This window comes from Hyperolius riggenbachi, chromosome 6, assembly GCF_040937935.1.
Source record: "Hyperolius riggenbachi isolate aHypRig1 chromosome 6, aHypRig1.pri, whole genome shotgun sequence".
Classification (NCBI taxonomy): Eukaryota; Metazoa; Chordata; class Amphibia; order Anura; family Hyperoliidae; genus Hyperolius; species Hyperolius riggenbachi.
This window is the reverse complement of record NC_090651.1, coordinates 130357550-130377956: the sequence shown is the minus strand read 5'-3', so window position 1 is coordinate 130377956 and position 20407 is coordinate 130357550. Positions and strand designations below refer to the sequence as shown.

The window sequence follows — 20407 nt, the reverse complement described above, 5'->3', positions numbered from 1 at the left end:
GTGGCACAGTAGGAATTAGCAAGGGGCCAAGGGCCAGCTGCGACTGACTGACAGGGCTGTATATGCAACACAAGTGTCAGTGGGCCACCCAAAAAAAAAATAGATCACAAGAACATTAGCTCTCAAGAGAGCTGTTGAGGGGTGCTTTTTAGCAATAAGAATCAGCAAAGAGCAAGTTAACAAGCCTAACAAGAGCCTAACTAAGCTTTCCCTATGTCTCTCTGCAGCAGCTCTCCCTTCTCTAATTACTGCAGGCACACGAGTGAGTGAAATGGATGACGCTGCCTGCCTTTTATAAGGGGGGGGGCTCCAGGAGGGAGTGTAACCTGATTGGCTACCATGTGCCTACTGACTGTGATGTAGAGGGTCAAAGTTGACCCTAATGATGTAGTACAGGGGGCGGGCGAACGTGAACCAGCAAAGTTTGCGCAAATCGGTTCGCGGTCAAACCGTTCGGGCCATCTCTAGTGGGAAATTGCATGGTGTATAACGGGCATAACACAGATGAAAGAATGTCTTATATAAAAGGATTTAAAAGATTCAACATTTGAGAGGTTCAAGAAAATCAAGAACTTTCTAGGTTTTAAATCCAGATTTGAGAAAATTCAGGATTCCACCCATCTCTTGTTTTCTCATATCCCCATGTCCTTTAGACAAATATTCAAGCCCCGCTGGAGAGAGCATGCCCAGATCCAAATCCAATCGCATTCCCTGCAACACAATATATGGAATCTGTCATAAGTATTTTGATATTGCGTCTGTGCTATTAAATTAATTTCTAGCAGACAATTGTAACTGTGATATACCAAAAAGTACCTTTATACACTATAGCGGTATCCCTTTATCAAAATATTATGCCTACAGTTATCAAGACATTTTCTAAACATTTGTTTAGCTTGCCACATTTTCTTTTACTAAGTCTTTATTGCATAATAAGACAGCACAACAGATAAACGTAACATGCAATCTTAGAAAATACAGAATGCACGTGTTCCATTAGTTTATTAGCAATAACTAACCTATCTTGCTATTAGAATGTATTTGTATTAGAGTGTATCTGTATTCAGAATCAGCCATCAACAATGTTGTTACAACACTGACACCTGCTGGTTATACACCAGTAACATACCTTAGGTTTACTGATGTTCATTTCATTAGCCTCATTATTATTACTGTTACCAGATGTAATGTGTACAAGTCTACTGTGTGCTACATATTTCGTTAGGGATTTAACTTGCCTGGGATTAATTGGTATTAATATGAGATCATTTAACAAAAATGACTTATGTTTTATCAGTAGATCACAGTAACCAGCACAACTGTCATCTTGTGTTTACTATTTACCTGCATCAGTGTTTTACTTCAGCTAACATCTGGAAATATGCCGGAAAAAGGGGACTAGATCCCAGAAAGCATGTATAATTTAACTCTATCAGTTAGCCATTAAAAGGTATTATTTTTTACAAACCGTTGTTTTTTCTACCGATATAATCAGTAGATCTTTAAATTCCTGGCGTTGGCCGCAGAAATTGATACCAAACAAACGTGTTTTCTTTTCAGATTTCGTAATCTGCAAACAATTGTTTTGTGCACCAGCTGGTGTCCTATATTTGCTTCCTCTACTAAATTTGCTGTATAATGTTTCTGCTTAAACCTCTTTTAACCACTTGCCGACCGCCCATAGCCAATTGGCGGCGGAAAAGTGGCACCCCCAGGACCGCGTAACGCCACCTGGGGGACTGAATTATCGGGGATACGGCATTAGGCTCCGCCCACCCACGACGTCAACCCACCAGCCAATTAGCAGCGCCAGCAGGTTGTTAACCCCTGATTTGCCGCAAAGCAAGCATATAATACGCTTAGTAATGTATACAAAGTGTATTATACAGGCTGCCTCCTGCCCTGGTGGTCCCAGTGATTGAGGGACCACCTAGTACACACACACAAACACTGATCCTGCCCCCCCGCCCCTTGATCGCCCACAGCACCCCTCAGACCCCCCCTTCCCCCTGATCACCCCTTCAGACCGCTGTTTGCACCCAATCACCCCCTTAATCACCCATCAATCACTCCCTGTCACTATCTGTCAGCGCTATTTTTTAGATTAGGTCCTAAACTGCCCCCTGGGGGCTCCTGATCACCCCCCCCAAACCCTCAGATCCTCTCCAGACCCCCTCCCCCTGTGTACTATATACATCTAACCTCCCCTGTAATCACCCACTGATCACCTGTCAATCACCCATCAATCACCCCCTGTCACTGCCACCCATCAGATCAGACCCTAATCTGCGCCTTGCGGGCACCCAATTACCTGCCCACAACCTCAGATCGCCCGCAGACCCGTCCTCAGATCCCCTCCAAAGTGCATTGTTTACATCTGCTCTCCCCTCTAATCACCCACTAGTCACCCATGAATCATCCCCTGTAACCACCATCCCTCAGATCAAACCCTAATCTGCCCCTTGCGGGCACCCAATTACCCGTCCACACCCTCAGATCACCCTCAGACCCCCTGATCACCTCGCCAGTGCATTGCTTGCATCTATTCTCCCCTCTAATCACACCTGATCACCTATCAATCACCCCATCACCACCTGTCACTGCTACCCATCAGATCAGATTCTAATCTGCCCCTTGCGGGCACCCCAACACCCGCTCAAACCCTTAGATTGCCCTCAGGACCCCCCCCCCCCCCCCCCCATCACCTCCCCAGTGCATTATTTACATCTGTTCTCCCCTCTAATTATTATTATTTAGTATTTATATAGCGCCAACATCTTCCGCAGCGCTGTACAGAGTATCTATTGTCTTGTCACTAAGGGTCCTTTTACACTTAATCAGTTGGTATGCGTTAGTGTGCGTTAGTACGCGTTGGTGCGCGTTTTTTCCATAGCAGTGCATTGGGAAGAAGATTTCAGTTAAAACGCGTTAAGTGTAAAAGTTTGAAAATCAGTTTTCTGTCAGTTATAACTGAGAGCAACTGATTAAGTGTAAAAGGACCCTAACTGTCCCTCTGAGGAGCTCACAATCTAGTCCCTACCATAGTCATATGTCTATGCATGTATCGTGTAGTGCATGTATCATAGCCTAGGGACAATTTAGGGGGAAGCCAATTAACTTATCTGTATGTTTTTGGGATGTGGGAGGAAACCGGAGTACCTGGAGGAAACCGACGCAGACACAGGGAGAACATACAAACTCCTTGCAGATGTTGACCTGGTCGGGATATGAACCGGGAACACAATGCTGCAAGGCGAGAGCACTAACCACTAGGCCACCGTGCTGCTCTAAACACCCACTGATCACCCATTAATCACCCCCTGTCACTGCTACCCATTATACCCATCAAATCAGACTCATCTGCTGCCCTCAGACCCCCCCCCCCCCTCCCGATCACCTCCCCAGTGCATTGCTTGCATCTATTCCCCCCTCTAATCACACTTTGAGACACCCATCAATCACCTCCTGTCACCACCTGTCACCCCCTAGCACACCTACCCATCAGATCAGGCCCTAATTTGCCCCGTGTGGGCTCCTGATCACTCGGCCAAACCCTCAGATCCCCCTCAGACCCCCTTCCGATCACCTCCCAAGTGCGTTGATTGCATCTATTCTCCCCTCTAATCACCCCCTGAGACACCCATCAATCACCTCCTGTCACCCCCTAGCACTCCTATCCATCAGATCAGGCCCTAATCTGCCCCCTGTGGGCTTCTGATCACCCGGCCAAACCCTCACCCGCCCCACCGCAGTCACAGAATTTATTTTTTCTGATCACTGCTGGTCTCCCATGATGGATGGGAGAAATATCTCTGTAAATGGACAATTGTGTATAAAAAAAATCAAAAAATTGTCATTTACAGAGATATTTCTCCCACCCAGCATGGGTATGTGTAAAATACACCCCAAAACACATTATACTACTTCCCCTGAGTACGGCGATACCACATGTGTGACACTTTTTTGCAGCCTAGGTGCGCTTAGAGGCCCAACGTCCTATGAGTAATAATAATAATAATAATAATAATTCGAACATTTATATAGCGCTTTTCTCCTGTTGGACTCAAAGCACTCAAGAGCTGCAGCTACTGGTACACGCTCTGGAGGCCACCCTGCAGTGTTACTTACTGAATAGGTACTGACCGTAGCCAAGATTTGAACCCTGGTCTCCCATGTCAAAGGCAGTGCCCTTAAAGAAAACCTGAACTGAAAATTAAAAGTCAAAATAAGAATACACAAGTCATACTTACCTTCCATGTAGTCTATTCTTCAGTGTCTTTCTTCTGTCCCGCGTCCTGTTTGTTCACTGTGATCAAGGGAATTTTCCGTCCTCCATTTTGAAAATGGCCATTACCCATAACAGCTATCTGGTCAGCACACAGGTAAACTGTAACATCGCCCACTTGAGCCATAGGGAAACATGGACATTACCTGGTACATCAGTTTTCCTCTCAGCTATAACTGACAGCAACTGATATTTTACTGACAGCAACTGATATATTTCAGATCTGACAAAATATTGTCAGAACTGGAAGGGATTTTTGTCAGAAGAAAATGGTGAGCTTTTGAGAGGAACTGATGGCAAGGTAACTATATAATGTTCATTTGAAGTTACCTCGTGTTTATTTTAAATATTTTTACTAAGTACAGGTTCTCTTTAACCAGTACTCTATTCAGCCACTGCTTAGAATTTCACAGGTCATTTTGAGGCATTTGGTTTCTAGACTATTCCTCACGGTTTAGGGCCCCTAAAATGCCAGGGCAGTATAGGAAACCAACAAGTGACCCCATTTTAGAAAGAAGACTCCCCAAGGTATTCCGTTAGGAGTATGGTGAGTTCATAAAAGATTTTATTTTTTGTCACAAGTTAGTGGAAAATGTCACTTTGTGAAAAAAAACAATAAAAATCAATTTCCGCTAACTTGTGACAAAAAATAAAATCTTCTATGAACTCACCATACTCCTAAAGAAATACCTTGGGGTGTCTTAAATGTGTGTTAGTATAATTAAGTGTTCTAAAATGGGGTCACTTGTGGGGTTCCTATACTGCCCTGGCATTTTAGGGGCCCTAAACAGTGAGGCGTAGTCTAGAAACCAAATGCCTCAAAATTATCTGTGATCTGTGAAATCCTAAAGGTACTCATAGGACGTTGGGCCCCTTAGTGCACCTAGGCTGCAAAAAAGTGTCACACATGTGGTATCACCATACTCAGGAGAAGTAGTATAATGTGTTTTGGGGTGTATTTTTACACATACCCATGCTGGGTGGGAGAAATATCTCTGTAAATGGACAATTGTGTGTAAAAAAATCAAAAAAATTTCCTTTACAGAGATATTTCTCCCACCCAGCATGGGTATGTGTAAAAGTACAACCCAAAACACATTATACTATTTCTCCTGAGTACGGCGGTACCACATGTCTGACACTTTTTTGCAGCCTAGGGGCTTGATTCACAAAGCGGTGCAAACTGTTTAGCACGGGTGTGCTAAACAGTTAGCACGTGAAGTGCTTTTCACTGACTTTTGCGCGCGGGCAAAGTGCCGCTATTCGCGCAATCGTGGAATTTTGCGCACGTAATTTGCTGCACTTTGCGCGAATCGCGGTAAATTGCGCGCGCAAAAGTCCGCGATCGCGCAAATTGCAGCACTTTGTCCACGAAAAGCACTTCACGTGCTAACTGTTTAGCACACCCATGCTAAACAGTCTGCACCGCTTTGTGAATCAAACCCTAGGTGCGCTAAGGGGCCCAAAGTCCTATGAGTACCTTTAGGCTGTACAGGGGTGCTTACAATTTAGCACCCCCCAAAATGCCAGGACAGTAAACACACCCCACAAATGACCCCATTTTGGAAAGTAGACATCCCAAAGTATTCAGAGCTCGGCATGGTGAGTCCGAGGCATATTTCATTTTTTTTTTTGTCACAAGTTAGCAGAAATGGAAACTTTTTTTTTTATTTTTTATTTTTGTCACAAAGTGTCATTTTCTGCTAACTTGTGACAAAAAATAAAATCTTCTATGAACTCACCATGCCTCTTAGTGAATACTTTGGGATGTCTTCTTTCCAAAATGGGGTCATTTGGGGGTATTTATACTATCCTGGAATTCTAGCACCTCATGAAACCTGACAGGTGCTCAGAAAAGTCAAAGATGCTTCAAAATGTGAAAATTCACTTTTTGCACCATAGTTTGTAAACGCTATAACTTTTACCCAAACCAATAAATATACATTTATTGGATTTTTTAATATCAAAGACATGTAGCACAATAAATTTGGACAAAAATGTATATAGAAATGTTACTTTATTTGAAAAATGTCAGCGTAGAAAGTTAAAAAAATCATTTTTTTTTACAAAATTCATGTCATTTTTGATGAATATAATAAAAAAATCACAGCAGCAATCAAATAGCACCAAAAGAAAGCTGTATTAGTGACAAGAAAAGGAGGTAAAATTCTTTTAGATAGTAGGTTGTATGGCCGAGCAATAAACCGTTAAAGCTGCAGTGGTCTGAATGGAAAAAAAATGTCTGGTCCTTAAAGAGGAACTCCAGTGAATATTTTACTGTTGGAAGGTGATGTAGCTGCTGCATGGTTTTTGGCAGTTGGAAACAGCTGTAAACCGCTATTTTCCACAATGCAACAAGGTTCACAGACAGGAAATTGCCAAAAGTTCAAACTTTTCTTGTAGGAGGGGTTTTTTGTGGGAGGGGTTTCACCACAATATCAGTCATACAGCCCTACCTGATGGTCTGTTTGTGAAAATGAATAGATTTCTTATGTAAAAGGGGGTATCAGCTACTGATTAAGATAGAGTTCAATTTTTGGTCGGAGTTTCTCTTTAAGGGGTTTTATGACTGCAGTCCTTAAAGGATACCACAACTGACATGTGGCATAATGAGTAGACATGGGTATGTACAGTGCCTAGCACACAAATAACTATGCTGTGTTCCTTTTTTTCTTTCTCTGCCTGAAAGAGGTAAATATCAGGTATGTAAGTGGCTGACTCAGTCCTGACTCGGACAGGAAGTGACTACAGTGTGACCTTCACTGATAAGAAATTCCAACTATAAAACACTTTCCTAGAAGAAAATGGCTTCTGAGAGCAAGAAATAGATAAAAAAGGGGGAAATTCTTATCAGTGAGGGTCACACTGTAGTCACTTCCTGTCTGAGTCAGGACTGAGTCAGCCACTTACATACCTGATATTTACCTCTTTCAGGCAGAGAAAGAAAAAAAGGAACACAGCATAGTTATTTGTGTGCTAGGCACTGTACATACCCATGTCTATCTCATTATGCCACATGTCAGTTGTGGTATCCTTTAAAGAGAATCTGTATTCTAAAATTCTTACAATAAAAAGCATACCATTCTATTCATTATGTTCTCCGGGGCCCCTCTGTGCTGTTTCTGCCACTCCCTGCTGCAATCCTGGCTAGTAATTGCCATTTTTAGGCAGTGTTTACAAACAAAAGACATGGCTTCTAACCAGAGTATGATAGACTGAGAACAGCTCACTGTGTGACTCATGCAGAGCTTGGAGAGGGTGTGTAAGGCTTCTGCCAATGACAAGTAGTGCTGCACATTCCACACATTCCAGCCTCAGCCCGACAGAGCCGACAGAGGTAACAAGATAAGATTTATTACAGAGACAGTGCAACCAGAAAAGGCTTCCGTATGCCAGAGCACATTAGAACAGGTATAGGAACTTACAGGATAGAAGAAATAAGGCTCAACATTTTGTTACAGAGTCTCTTTAAGTGGTTAAATCCCCTCTCGTTGCTCCATATAATCTTTATCAAGAGCACAATTCCACCTAATGCATTTTAAATTGGCTGAACGGCACATTCTTTGTGGTACGAACTGCAAAAAAAACAAATATCGACTGAAGTCAGTATCTTTAAAATATCTTAGTTTGCATCTGACCATTCTCTGGTCTGATCCAACACTTTTTAGATCTAAAAAAAGAGTATATGAACATTAGTAGTGAATATGGGGCTTAATGTTTTAGCATGAAGATATTTAATATATTTTTGCAGTTCCGATTCCATCCCTATCTATATAGAGAGGATACCGTCAATAAATAGTCATTGGAGGAGTAGGCTTATGCCAATGGAGTTGTACGATGACCATACGTATTGGTCTGCCGATCAACCTATGTACAGATTGGCAAAACTTGGAGCAAATTTTGTCCCCATAGCTGTACGATGCTGGTACAGGTACACATCATTTAAAAAAAAATGTTAAATAATTGGTTGTAAGTACAAAATATATTGATTTTGTGTCAGCTTCCAAAAATATCTAATTTCTAGGATGCCTAGGTCATGGGGTAAAAAACTGTACAAAGTCTGCTGATCACATGACATCTAACTGCTAAACAGTAACCAGCACAGCTGTCATCCTCGTGATTACTGTTTATCTACATCAGTGTTTTACCTCATCTGGAAATCTGCCTGAGGAAACTTTTGAAGGTAAATAATATTTATTAAATGGAAATACTTGCTTGAAACTGGGGTCTTGGGGAATTTAACAGCAAAAATAATATTTTGATTGTTAAATTCCCCAAGGCCACCTTTTTCTATCATCTACCTGTAGTGCCTGTAGTGTTTGACCTCTAGTTTTTATCACATGACACAGGCCACCAGTAAAGAAGAGACAGGAAGCAGAGCCCAGCGGTGGAGAGAATACGGGCAGCAAACAGGGGAGAGCTAACTACTCTGCACATTCCCGGGGGTGGGGTGGGGGATTGGGAGACCTGGGGTCTAGCAGGCAGTGCGTACAGATTTTAAATAGATTTCATTCTGAAGACTTTTAATAAATTGTTTGTCTTGTGTGGGGGTGTAACAAACTTATCTGGTGTGGTCTCTGGAGGCTGTTCTGATAGTGTGGAGCAGCTGGAGGAAGCTTCCTCTTCCTCTTTGGTCATTTGTATTCCCGGCTCCCCTGTAGACGTGAATCAGAATGTTCGCATCCCCGGCTCCCCTGTAGATGTGGGTCGGCATGTTGTTTCTGGCAGGACGCGCGCAGCTCAGAGCTGCCTTTATAGGCTGAGGAGGCGTGTCTGATGGGGTGTCAGCTGTGATGTCATCAGCTGACACCTTATTGCAGGAGGTGCTGTCAAATCTGGGGGCTGGGCTTTTGCTCTGCCTTTTGGGTATTTAAGGCCAGAGTATTCACTTGCTCGTTGGCCTTGATACTAATCAGAACGCTGGTTCTTGGTCCTCATCCTAGTGAGATAGTTGTTTGAGAGCTACATTCATATATTGCACATCAGTCCAATATGTATGTACTCCAGTCAGTTTAGAACTGTGTAATATATGTATGTATATATATATATATATATATATATATATATATATATATATATATAATTTATATTGTAATTATTGTATTTCTGTGTATAATCCGGCAAGTCCACCACTCTGATTAAAGTCTCATCCCTTTGTACCTCAGTCATCTGATACCCGTTATAGACCTCGGCTAGCTTAATGACTTTGTCTCTATCTCATCCTTGTCTGCGCCTCGTATATCTGATCCTATGTGTATGACGTCTGCCTGAATATTGATCTAGCACCTTGTACTGTAGTCATCTGATTACCTGTGTAACGATCTTAGCCCGTTTTTGACCTAGCTCTACATTAGTCCTTCTGTACCTCGCATTTCTGACTTTTCGTGTATGACCTGGGTTTGACCTGACCTCGATTTATTGTCTTTTCTGTGTGTATGTTAGACCCAGCATTACAGGGGGATTTGATCAGATAGATCCCTCTCTGATTAGTTAATGATCTGAGAGAGATAGATCTGTTGGGCCACACTGATCAATGTATGGCCAGCTTAAGAGTTTTGGCTGGAAATGAGAGATATATTTGATCTCCGATCTGGTTGTCAGAGTGAAACCTAGGCAGTGAAATCTACCAAAACTCTCAACTGGCTGTCAGAAGTTACTTAATCAGAGATTGGTAAGTACTTAGTATATATGAATACGGTATAAACTTGAGTATAAGCTGAGTTTTTGAGACCAAAGAAAGTGGTCGGCTTATACTCGAGTCAATGCCTGTTGCTGACCCCCCATCGGTGTATCAGTCACCGCAATGAAAGTAGTTAAGGTGTGGTGACACATTGTTAGGCACACGTTCTGCTCAACTCTGGTGAGGGGCAGCACAGTGGCACACTCTCCCATGTCTACGGGCACAGTATGACAATGCACTCAGTCAGCATAAACCAATATATGACTTTCTCCAACCAGCATACCTTCAGTTAATTATATCTTGACCATTTGAGCCACATGGACATGAATCTCACGTCCGCGGCTGCTGCTGCTACAGCCGCAGGGACGCCAAACTCATGTCCATACACTTTGCGGGGCTGTGCACGCGATCTTTCAGGCGGAAGCCAGCAATCAAGATGGTCCTGGAGACGGCGGGCATTGGTTGCAGGGGACAAAAGTTCCCTGAGCCAATCCATGCTTGTACAGCGAGAATGATCACTGTTTTTGTTCAAAAACAGTGATCATTCTCAGATGTAAGAGCGATCATGCCGTTGCGCTCCCTCCTGCTCGCTTGCTCTCGCCGCTGACCATTAGATTCATTCATCTCCTCTTTAGGTCCCCGTGATCGCCGGCATCAATTAGATGCATGTGTCACTTCCAAAGTAACGCAGTATTTGCATACTTATAGTACACTAATCAAAAGTAATGCGGAGGACATCTTGTGGCCAAATAGTAAAATTACACCTACGTACATGGGACTGAATTTTTTTTAATATGTATGTCAAGAGGGTATATTACTGTTAGATTATGGGTTTCTAAATGGTGATGGATTTGACAATCTTTCGTGATAGTGATCCTTTAACAGTTACACTTTTTGACATTAGAGTTTTACTTAAAAACTGCTGATACTTGAAGACACAGCAGTGATACTAACAGTTGTGTGCCAAAACAGCAGTAAACACACCCAGAAAGCATATTATTAAAAGCATAAGTGACATAAGAGATAGTTTAGGATCCTGCTTTGGTATGCGTGTTTTTAGAGGCTTTTCAATGCGGTCCCATTGTTTTAGGATTGCTTCTCGAGCTCCAGCCCATTTTCCTGGACCATTCAAACGGTATTGGTAAGAATTGCAGGTCCCAAACACAACTTTGAAGGCTAAAACTGGATCTGTGAGGAACAGCTTCCATATATGTGGCTTCACACCTATATCTGAACCAATGTCGTCTAGATATGTGATGTAATTTGTTCTTCGAAAATTGTTTTCTGCTGTCCCAAACCTTTATAAAAAAAGAAAAAAATTATCTCCTCACTCATGTAACTATCTTAGTTCAAGGAAATCTACATCAAATGGAAAAAAAGAGTTTCACTTACCTGGGGCTCAGGGGAGGACTGGGACCTTTTGGCCTGGAGGGAAAACACAAACTAGAGGCCCGGTTTCACGGCAGTCCCAGCCCAAATTACGTCACATGCGCCCCACGTGCTATATACCAGTAGTCACATGGTCATGCCAATGCAGAAATACAGCATGACAGGTAAAGTTATAAATGCACAGGCACCGTGGGGTACATAATAGATTTTGAGGGAAAACACCAGGGTTTCCATTGCGTACATAGTTTGTCATTATCGCACTTAACGAATACATCGACCCAAGATTTCCCAGCATTTCAGATTGATACATTCAACTACTTTCCACCCGAAATAAGTCAAATTGTTGATTGGGCATGCTTGTGGCGGCACAGATTTTCATCCGATTGGATAATTATCGAAGCAGTTGGTGGATCGGCCAGCCCTAAATCATTAAAGGAGGGGCAGCCTGGGGGGAAATCTCCCCCCTTACCCCCCTGGCCAGTCCTCCCCTGCTGGGGCTTCTACCAGCCCCATGCGCAGTACAAGATTTCAAAGTACTGCACCTACACAGGAAGCTCCTGGTGACGCAAGGATGCACGTGGCCAGGGCCACGCAGGTGCAGTGGCCATCAAGTGGCCAATCGGTGGAAACTGAAAGTAAGCCATGCCGGGGGACCAGAGGATTGTTCCAGGATGGCGCTGGCACAGGACGACTGCAGGGGGCTGGTAGAAGCCCCAGCTAAGTGAAACTTTTTTGTTTGTTTGATTTAGGTGCAGCTGGTTAGAGAGTCTGCTGAAAATGTATGGAGGTGTCACGGACGGTTGCGGGGCCGCAGGCGCGTCCTGGAACCGCCCGTGAAGAAAAAGCGATCGCACTCGATTCCCTGCATCGATTGCGCTTCAAATCGATACAATCTGGCTTGAGTGTGTAGTGGGAGCTGGAGTCCTTTTCTTAGCAGAGAGAGCACCATCCTAAAGGCTGGATGGCTCTTTTGATATGCTAATGAGCCTGGGCCCAGAGAGTCCCTGGCTTCAAGCTGTGCTGATGGCCCATCCATCAGGTATAAGGTGACACCTAGCTGATCTCACATTCAGATGTTAATTGAAGGAGCCAACAGGGCCTTTCAAAAAAAAGGAGATCCCAAGAGCAGACACAGCTGGACTCCAGTCAGGCTGACTCCAGCCTTAGCAGGAAGAAATGAATGTACTATATAATCTTTTGCCCATTTACAGAATACAATAAATAGGGTGGTTATGAGAGCGGTATCATTGGATCCGTAGGGTCATGCTGGATCTCTTGATACCAGTCGAGAGGGGCCCGGGGCCCCTACAACCCAGGTATGAATCTACCCAGGACCCTGATCTGCTGCACTAGCCATGTCGGATATCATATTAATCTGTATTTTCCTCCAAGTATGAAGCTGTTACCCCCCTAAATGTAACATGTATGGTTCAGGAGTTACAGCAATTCATAAGTTTAGCTCTAAAATCTCTCAGAGGGAATGAACTGTCATTTGCTGGTAGCTCAGAGGGGGCTGGCACTGCCACACCCCCAAACCAGCTTCATCAAAAGCACAGAGCCAGCAGGCGGGCTCAATTCCTCCCTTTACCATCTTCATGACACACGGCCACTATGAGGAACAAGTGGTGGCCATCTTGACAGAGCTGAAACAAAGGACATCCTCCATTTTGTTTGGATTTTAAATCTTGCTGAACTTTACTCTGAAACAAAGAACTCTAAGAACTTGAAACCGTTTTGCTTGAACTGATGATTTTCCCACAAAAAGGACATCTTTCCAGGAACTAAGTATTTTTCTCCCTTCTTTTATTTTCTATACTGGCTATTACCATCTTAATAATTGTGATTTTAATAATTGTCTGTATATATTAATTATTTATATTGTGTGAATAAAAGACTTCCTCCAAGTCATTCACTGTTCCGCTACCCTGCTTATCAGCACACACAGAACTGATCCCGGGTCTCTGAAGATACGCTACCGTTTGTTTGTTGTTGGCTAGACAGAATATCGTGTGTTTAACCGTTTTATTCGCAGGACTAGTCAGTTAGTGGGCTCCACGGTCCCATGATAACCGCGGTGGTGGCAGTTTACTCTGAACCAGTGGGTGAAGTTGTAATCACCCGTGTCTCACAGGCTCCCTTCTGAGTTGTCTGCGGCTAATTCTTAACGGTTCCTGCGCATTGACTGCGACCAGAGTTCGCACGATCTGTGCGCTGGCACCGTTTAGAAGGCTAAGTGCGGTCAGCCACTAGGGCTCCTGTGACAGTGTTAGGCAGCGGTTGGGATCTGTGTTGTGCTGAAAGTATCTAAGATAGCGCTAGCGCTATCAAGAAACGAACTAATTCGTTGGTGTAGCTGGAAGGCAATATATTTTTTATATATACAGAGAGACTGTGTAGCCAGTACCCCTCCCCAAAAGTTTTATTTTATTTGGCATGGAAATGTCCGGGAACTACCAGAACATGTGCCTAGCAGACCTGGAAAATCTTTGCGAAGAGAGGGGCATTGGCATCCTCCGCAAGAACAAACGGGACCTGATAGCAGACTTGTCCAGATGGGATGCCCAGCAACTGCGGGAGCCGGGAGTGTCCGCTGAAGTGGATACCAGCCCATCTGACAGTCTAGGGGAACCAGAGACTGAAGATCCTAGGCGTACAGAGGTTGAGCATCCTGCGGGCCCTGTTGCAACAGTTACGCCAGAGACTGTCAGTATGGACCCCAATCCCAGAGTTTCTGACAGTACTCGCCCGGAACTGGCCAGTACTGGACTGTCCATGGGTGCTGACCCGGTAATGCAGCAGGCATTACAAAAGCTGATGGAGACTGACCTGGACAAGTACCTGCAGTACATGGCGGAGCAAAAACGGGAGAAACGACAGCATGAGCTCAACATGGCAAAGGTTCAACAGGCCAGCCGGAGTTCACCGCCCAGCCTCCCTGCTGAAGGAGCTGCACCACCCGTAAGTGCAAAATTTAAATTTGCTAATATTGAAAAAGACACAGACATTGACTTGTTTTTGCGGTCTTTTGAAAAAGCGTGCCGTCAGTATCGTCTGTCCCAAGACCAGTGGGCCAGACATCTGACACGTTTGCTGCGCTACAAAGCGCTTGATGCCTTCGCAGAATTGCCTGCGGAGAAGGATAATGATTATGCTGCTATAAAAGACGCTATCATTACTAAGTACCAGCTGACGCCAGAAGCCTATCGGAAAAAGTTCAGGGCCTGGCAGAAAAAGTCTTCTGATTCGTACCGAGATGTGGCCAGCAGCTTGCTCACCACACTACGGCAGTGGACTCTAGGCCTCACCAAAGGGTCTTATGGCGTCCTGGAGGACTTGATAGTCCTCGAACAATTTCTGAACATTTGCCCTGCTGATGTACGCGAGTTTGTGCTAGAACGCAGGCCGGCTTCAGCCACTGTTGCTGCAGACCTTGCTGAGACTTTTGCAACTACCCGGGTGGCTGATACACGCAGAACTGTCCCATCCAGCTGGAGAGGAGGTCAGCCTAATACCTCGGCAGACCCTCCTGCCCCTGTGAGCCGTCCGCCACAGAGGCCACCCAGCGCAGCTGCTGCACCCAGGCCTGCAGCGCCTGGAGAGGTCACCTGTCACTACTGCCGCCAGCCCGGACACATGAAATTCGACTGTCCGGAGCGGAGACAGACACCACCAGCACCTGGATCATCTGCATCACCTGTACCTCACCCACAGCAGAGGCAACCCGCCAGCGAACCACAGCCTGGATCATCAGATTTTGTCCTGTTTGCACGCGGAAAGGAAATCCGCGACCGAACCGACCAGCAGCAACTTGTTAGAGTGAACGGCAAAGTTGTCACCGGATTTCGAGACACCGGAGCTGACATCACGTTAGTTCACTCACATCTTGTGCCAAAGGAGAGCATCAGCTCCAGCCGATCCCTTGCCCTTACTGGAGTAGAGGGAACCCTTTTTCACATAGCCCACGCGACAGTGAAGCTGGATTGGGGATTAGGGATCCACGAAAGGGTTGTTGGGGTTATGAAGGATCTCCCAGTCCCTGTGTTGCTGGGGACTGATTTGGGCAAGCTTGTGTCCTACTATGAACCTGCCACGACCGCCTTGTCGCTCACGGAAGGAGACGGACTCTCCACCCACCACCAGGTACTTTATACACTTGGGGGAGCACCAGGGGGAGGCGGGTTGAATGTGCCCAGTTCAAGGGTACCAGGTTCAATAGTGCCTGCTTCAAAGGCACCTGAGTTTGATGTACAGACTGTCTGCTGTGATGATGCTGTAACTGTACCTGAGTTTACTGTACAACCTGTCTGTAATGAAAAAATGTCTATACCTGTCAATGTCATTACTGCATGCAATGACGATTTGAGTAATGTCCGTCTGTGCCATTCTGACAGTGTACCTGTGCTAGCAGTACCGCGCAGCTGCACTGCTCAGAACCCGAGCTCAGAACAGGTGGAGGGGGTTCCGGCCTCCTCCCCCTCCTCTGACCGCAGGGATGAGACCTTTCAGCCGCTGGCCTCGTGTGACATGAGCCAATTGGCTGAAACTGACAGCGCCGTATTCTCAGCCGCACTACAAAGTGACCCAAGCCTGGAGGTGCTCAGGCAGCAAGCCGATGAGCCCCTCGCAGACGGGGCCGCTTTCAAGGTGTACTGGGAAGGTGGGAGACTGTACAGTGAGTCTGTACAGCCCCCTACAGGTAGATCCCACGTGAATACCAAATGGCTTGTGGTCCCGAGTGCGTTCAGGGGACATGTGCTGAAATCCGCACATGGTAATCCTCTGACAGGGCACTCGGGTGTCCGCAAGACACTTGCCGGTATTCGGAATCAGTTTTATTGGCCCCGAATGAACAGGGATGTAGCAAACTACTGCAGGGCATGTGCCGTCTGTCAGGAGCTGGGAAGGTCCAGGGATTCCCGCGGGGTTCCCTTAGGTCCACAGCCACTTAGCAGGGGAACCCTGCGTGGGCTGGCTGTTGACCTAACCAACCCACTGCCCGTTGTCAGCAGTCCCGGCAGACACCACGTCCGACTGCAGTGGCGCAAACGCCCTGTCCAGAACGGTCCATGTCGGGTCAACCCTGAGGGTAGCAGACCGCGACCAGTCCAGGGGAACCGAGCCCCGGGCTCCAATAGGTTTTCCCGCCGTACCGGCAACTCGAGGCCCGTCAGCCAGGTTAGCGGCGCCACCACACATCTTGCGGAGGTGTGGCTAAGCCGCAGACAAGGGGGAGGGCTGTCACGGACGGTTGCGGGGCCGCAGGCGCGTCCTGGAACCGCCCGTGAAGAAAAAGCGATCGCACTCGATTCCCTGCATCGATTGCGCTTCAAATCGATACAATCTGGCTTGAGTGTGTAGTGGGAGCTGGAGTCCTTTTCTTAGCAGAGAGAGCACCATCCTAAAGGCTGGATGGCTCTTTTGATATGCTAATGAGCCTGGGCCCAGAGAGTCCCTGGCTTCAAGCTGTGCTGATGGCCCATCCATCAGGTATAAGGTGACACCTAGCTGATCTCACATTCAGATGTTAATTGAAGGAGCCAACAGGGCCTTTCAAAAAAAAAGGAGATCCCAAGAGCAGACACAGCTGGACTCCAGTCAGGCTGACTCCAGCCTTAGCAGGAAGAAATGAATGTACTATATAATCTTTTGCCCATTTACAGAATACAATAAATAGGGTGGTTATGAGAGTGGTATCATTGGATCCGTAGGGTCATGCTGGATCTCTTGATACCAGTCGAGAGGGGCCCGGGGCCCCTACAACCCAGGTATGAATCTACCCAGGACCCTGATCTGCTGCACTAGCCATGTCGGATATCATATTAATCTGTATTTTCCTCCAAGTATGAAGCTGTTACCCCCCTAAATGTAACATGTATGGTTCAGGAGTTACAGCAATTCATAAGTTTAGCTCTAAAATCTCTCAGAGGGAATGAACTGTCATTTGCTGGTAGCTCAGAGGGGGCTGGCACTGCCACACCCCCAAACCAGCTTCATCAAAAGCACAGAGCCAGCAGGCGGGCTCAATTCCTCCCTTTACCATCTTCATGACACACGGCCACTATGAGGAACAAGTGGTGGCCATCTTGACAGAGCTGAAACAAAGGACATCCTCCATTTTGTTTGGATTTTAAATCTTGCTGAACTTTACTCTGAAACAAAGAACTCTAAGAACTTGAAACCGTTTTGCTTGAACTGATGATTTTCCCACAAAAAGGACATCTTTCCAGGAACTAAGTATTTTTCTCCCTTCTTTTATTTTCTATACTGGCTATTACCATCTTAATAATTGTGATTTTAATAATTGTCTGTATATATTAATTATTTATATTGTGTGAATAAAAGACTTCCTCCAAGTCATTCACTGTTCCGCTACCCTGCTTATCAGCACACACAGAACTGATCCCGGGTCTCTGAAGATACGCTACCGTTTGTTTGTTGTTGGCTAGACAGAATATCGTGTGTTTAACCGTTTTATTCGCAGGACTAGTCAGTTAGTGGGCTCCACGGTCCCATGATAACCGCGGTGGTGGCAGTTTACTCTGAACCAGTGGGTGAAGTTGTAATCACCCGTGTCTCACAGGCTCCCTTCTGAGTTGTCTGCGGCTAATTCTTAACGGTTCCTGCGCATTGACTGCGACCAGAGTTCGCACGATCTGTGCGCTGGCACCGTTTAGAAGGCTAAGTGCGGTCAGCCACTAGGGCTCCTGTGACAGGAGGTAAAACCTTTGAAGAACAATTTCAGGTATAAATTACAAATGGTATTCCTAGTCGGTACTTAAAAAATGTTTGAACATATTACATTGTAGAGTCACAGGGTAAGAGAGAATTTTGGCAACTAAACAGCTTTCTAGGAAAAATGAAAAAATAAAAATAAAAACACACCCCACAGATCAGTAAGGTACATCTCAGGGTTATGAAATCACGTTCACATTTTGATTGACATTGTACCTCCTTTCTTTTCATTGATATAGGAAGATTCCATTACTATATGGGGTAAAGCACAGCATTGTATAAAGCAGATGTATTTATATTTGAATTTTTAATGGTACATGTTGATGCAGATCAGTCTTTTTCAGTGATGATCAAAAATGCCAATATTCTTTTCCTGTTATTCTCGCAAAAATGTTCGCTTCGATAAGTGAAAATTTGCTAGAGTATTGTAGCTTTTTTTGTTTTTTTTGCCATATGGCTGCCAACAAAAATTTGCAGGATATGTTAGGGATAAAAACGCGAAAGTCGTCAGCCATTAGGTGAAAATGTTAGCATATTTCCATGATCAGCAAAGCGCTGAAATGTGCTCGAGTGTTAACCAGCGCTTAGTTCTGTATTAGGTAAGCAATTTGGTCGGCAAAGGTTTGCCTCAAGCTTGGCGCAGATCATCAGGAGAATTTTCTGTTGCATATAATCCTCTTTTAAAGATTGCTAAAACAGTATTTTATGCACAAAACAGTAGGCCTAATTTGACAGTGACAATGACACATGATCAAGAGGTTTTTTTTCTCTTTCTCTTTTTTTTTGGGGGGGGGGGGGGAGGGGGGTGCAATGTCTAAGGGGACAAACCCCAAATTGAAGGACAATCTCCTGCTGCCTCCTTAACACATTAGCAGCCACATATAGCAAAGTGATATGTGGCTGCTAATGTTTTAAGGCTAGTAAAGCTATACGTGGCTGCAGAGCTTATTTTTTACTTATTTATTTTTTTGCTGCTGGGGAAGTGTGCCTTATTTACCAGGGAGTGATCATATTTACCTGCTCTGGGCAGCTGGACGGTGTCTCAACTCCTCTGCTGGTAGCGTTACAATGCTGACATCCTCTCAGAGTTCCGATCACATTATATGACATGTGATCATACCACGGGGATGGTGTCAGTGGTGCAGCGCCGCCCAGTGGTGGAAGAGGGGTGATGGAGATGCGTGCACACCAGTCGCGAGAGCCTACATTTACTGTCGAGCTTTTGCTGCCCCTCGCCACAACTCCTGTTGCTGTAATTGACATTGACCCTCGGTAAAGCATATTTGAAGCTCCTGCCAGGGATACCCATTGGTGCTCTTCCTGGACCAATCAAAATCCTAATTGGTTTTCTGAGTTCTGTGCCAGCAGGGACGCGCAATCACGTCTCATGTACAGGAGCTGCCGGTGTTAAACCTACGCCGCATCAGGCTTAGGCAACCAAAAGTGTATTGTAGTTTTAACCTGCAGTGGTCCTTAAGTAGTTAACTTTCAGAATATGTTTATTTATACCTCTTAAAGAGACTCTGAAGTCTCCCTAAAATGAGGTTTTTATTTTAAAAACCTCATTACCATTAGAGTTCCTCTTAAAACGCTGCATCCCCCCGGCTGAAACCCCTTCGATCACCCCAAACTCATGGGGTACACGGCAGGCAAAATCCACGACTTTCTTGGTCGTGGATTTTGCTGCCGCCTCTATGCGCGTCAATCAGCGTGTATCTCCGCCTCTCCCCTGCCCCTCTCAGTGAAGGAAGACAGAGACTGACGGGGGAGAGGCGGCGAGCCATGCTGATCGACGCGCATAGAGGCATAGCTGCGCTGCCTCTTTGCGGAAGGAGCCCGCCGTGCACCCCTGTGAGTTTGGGGTGATCGAGGGGGTTTTCAGCCGCGGGGATGCGCTGTTTTAAGAGGGACTCTAATGGTAATGAGGTTTTTAAAATAAAAACCTCATTTTAGGGAGACTTCAGAGTCTCTTTAAAGTGTAAACAATGATTCTGTATATTCTACCAGGCAGAGCCCAGATATTCCATGGTCTTTAAAAATGACACAGACGGTCTAGGTTTTTAGACGTACCAAGGTTTAGAGGGCAAGAATCGGGAAAAAAAGAAAAATACTAAACCTGGTACATCTATAGTGCAGGGGTGTCTTATGGACCTTTTGCCCCCAAACTGTCTTTAGCCTAGCTACACTGCCAAGCTAAACTGACTACATTCCCAGCTACTCTCACAGATACACTGACTACACTGCCATCTTCACTAACTACACTCACAGCTACACTGACTACGCTGCCAGCTACACTGACTACGCGTGATGGGCCGAGCAGT

The 20407-nt window shown here is 45.3% G+C and overlaps 1 protein-coding gene across 1 annotated transcript in view; it reads right to left on the bottom strand.

Annotated features, from left to right (window-relative positions):
- Positions 1–10745: 10745 nt before the first annotated feature.
- Positions 10746–20407, bottom strand: part of LOC137521108 (dimethylaniline monooxygenase [N-oxide-forming] 2-like) — a 43951-nt gene continuing 34289 nt past the window's right edge. The window contains exon 9 of the mRNA XM_068239912.1: positions 10746–11263. Coding sequence (XP_068096013.1) covers positions 10915–11263 — 349 coding nt within the window. The 3' untranslated portion in view covers positions 10746–10914. The remainder of the gene's footprint in view (positions 11264–20407) is intronic.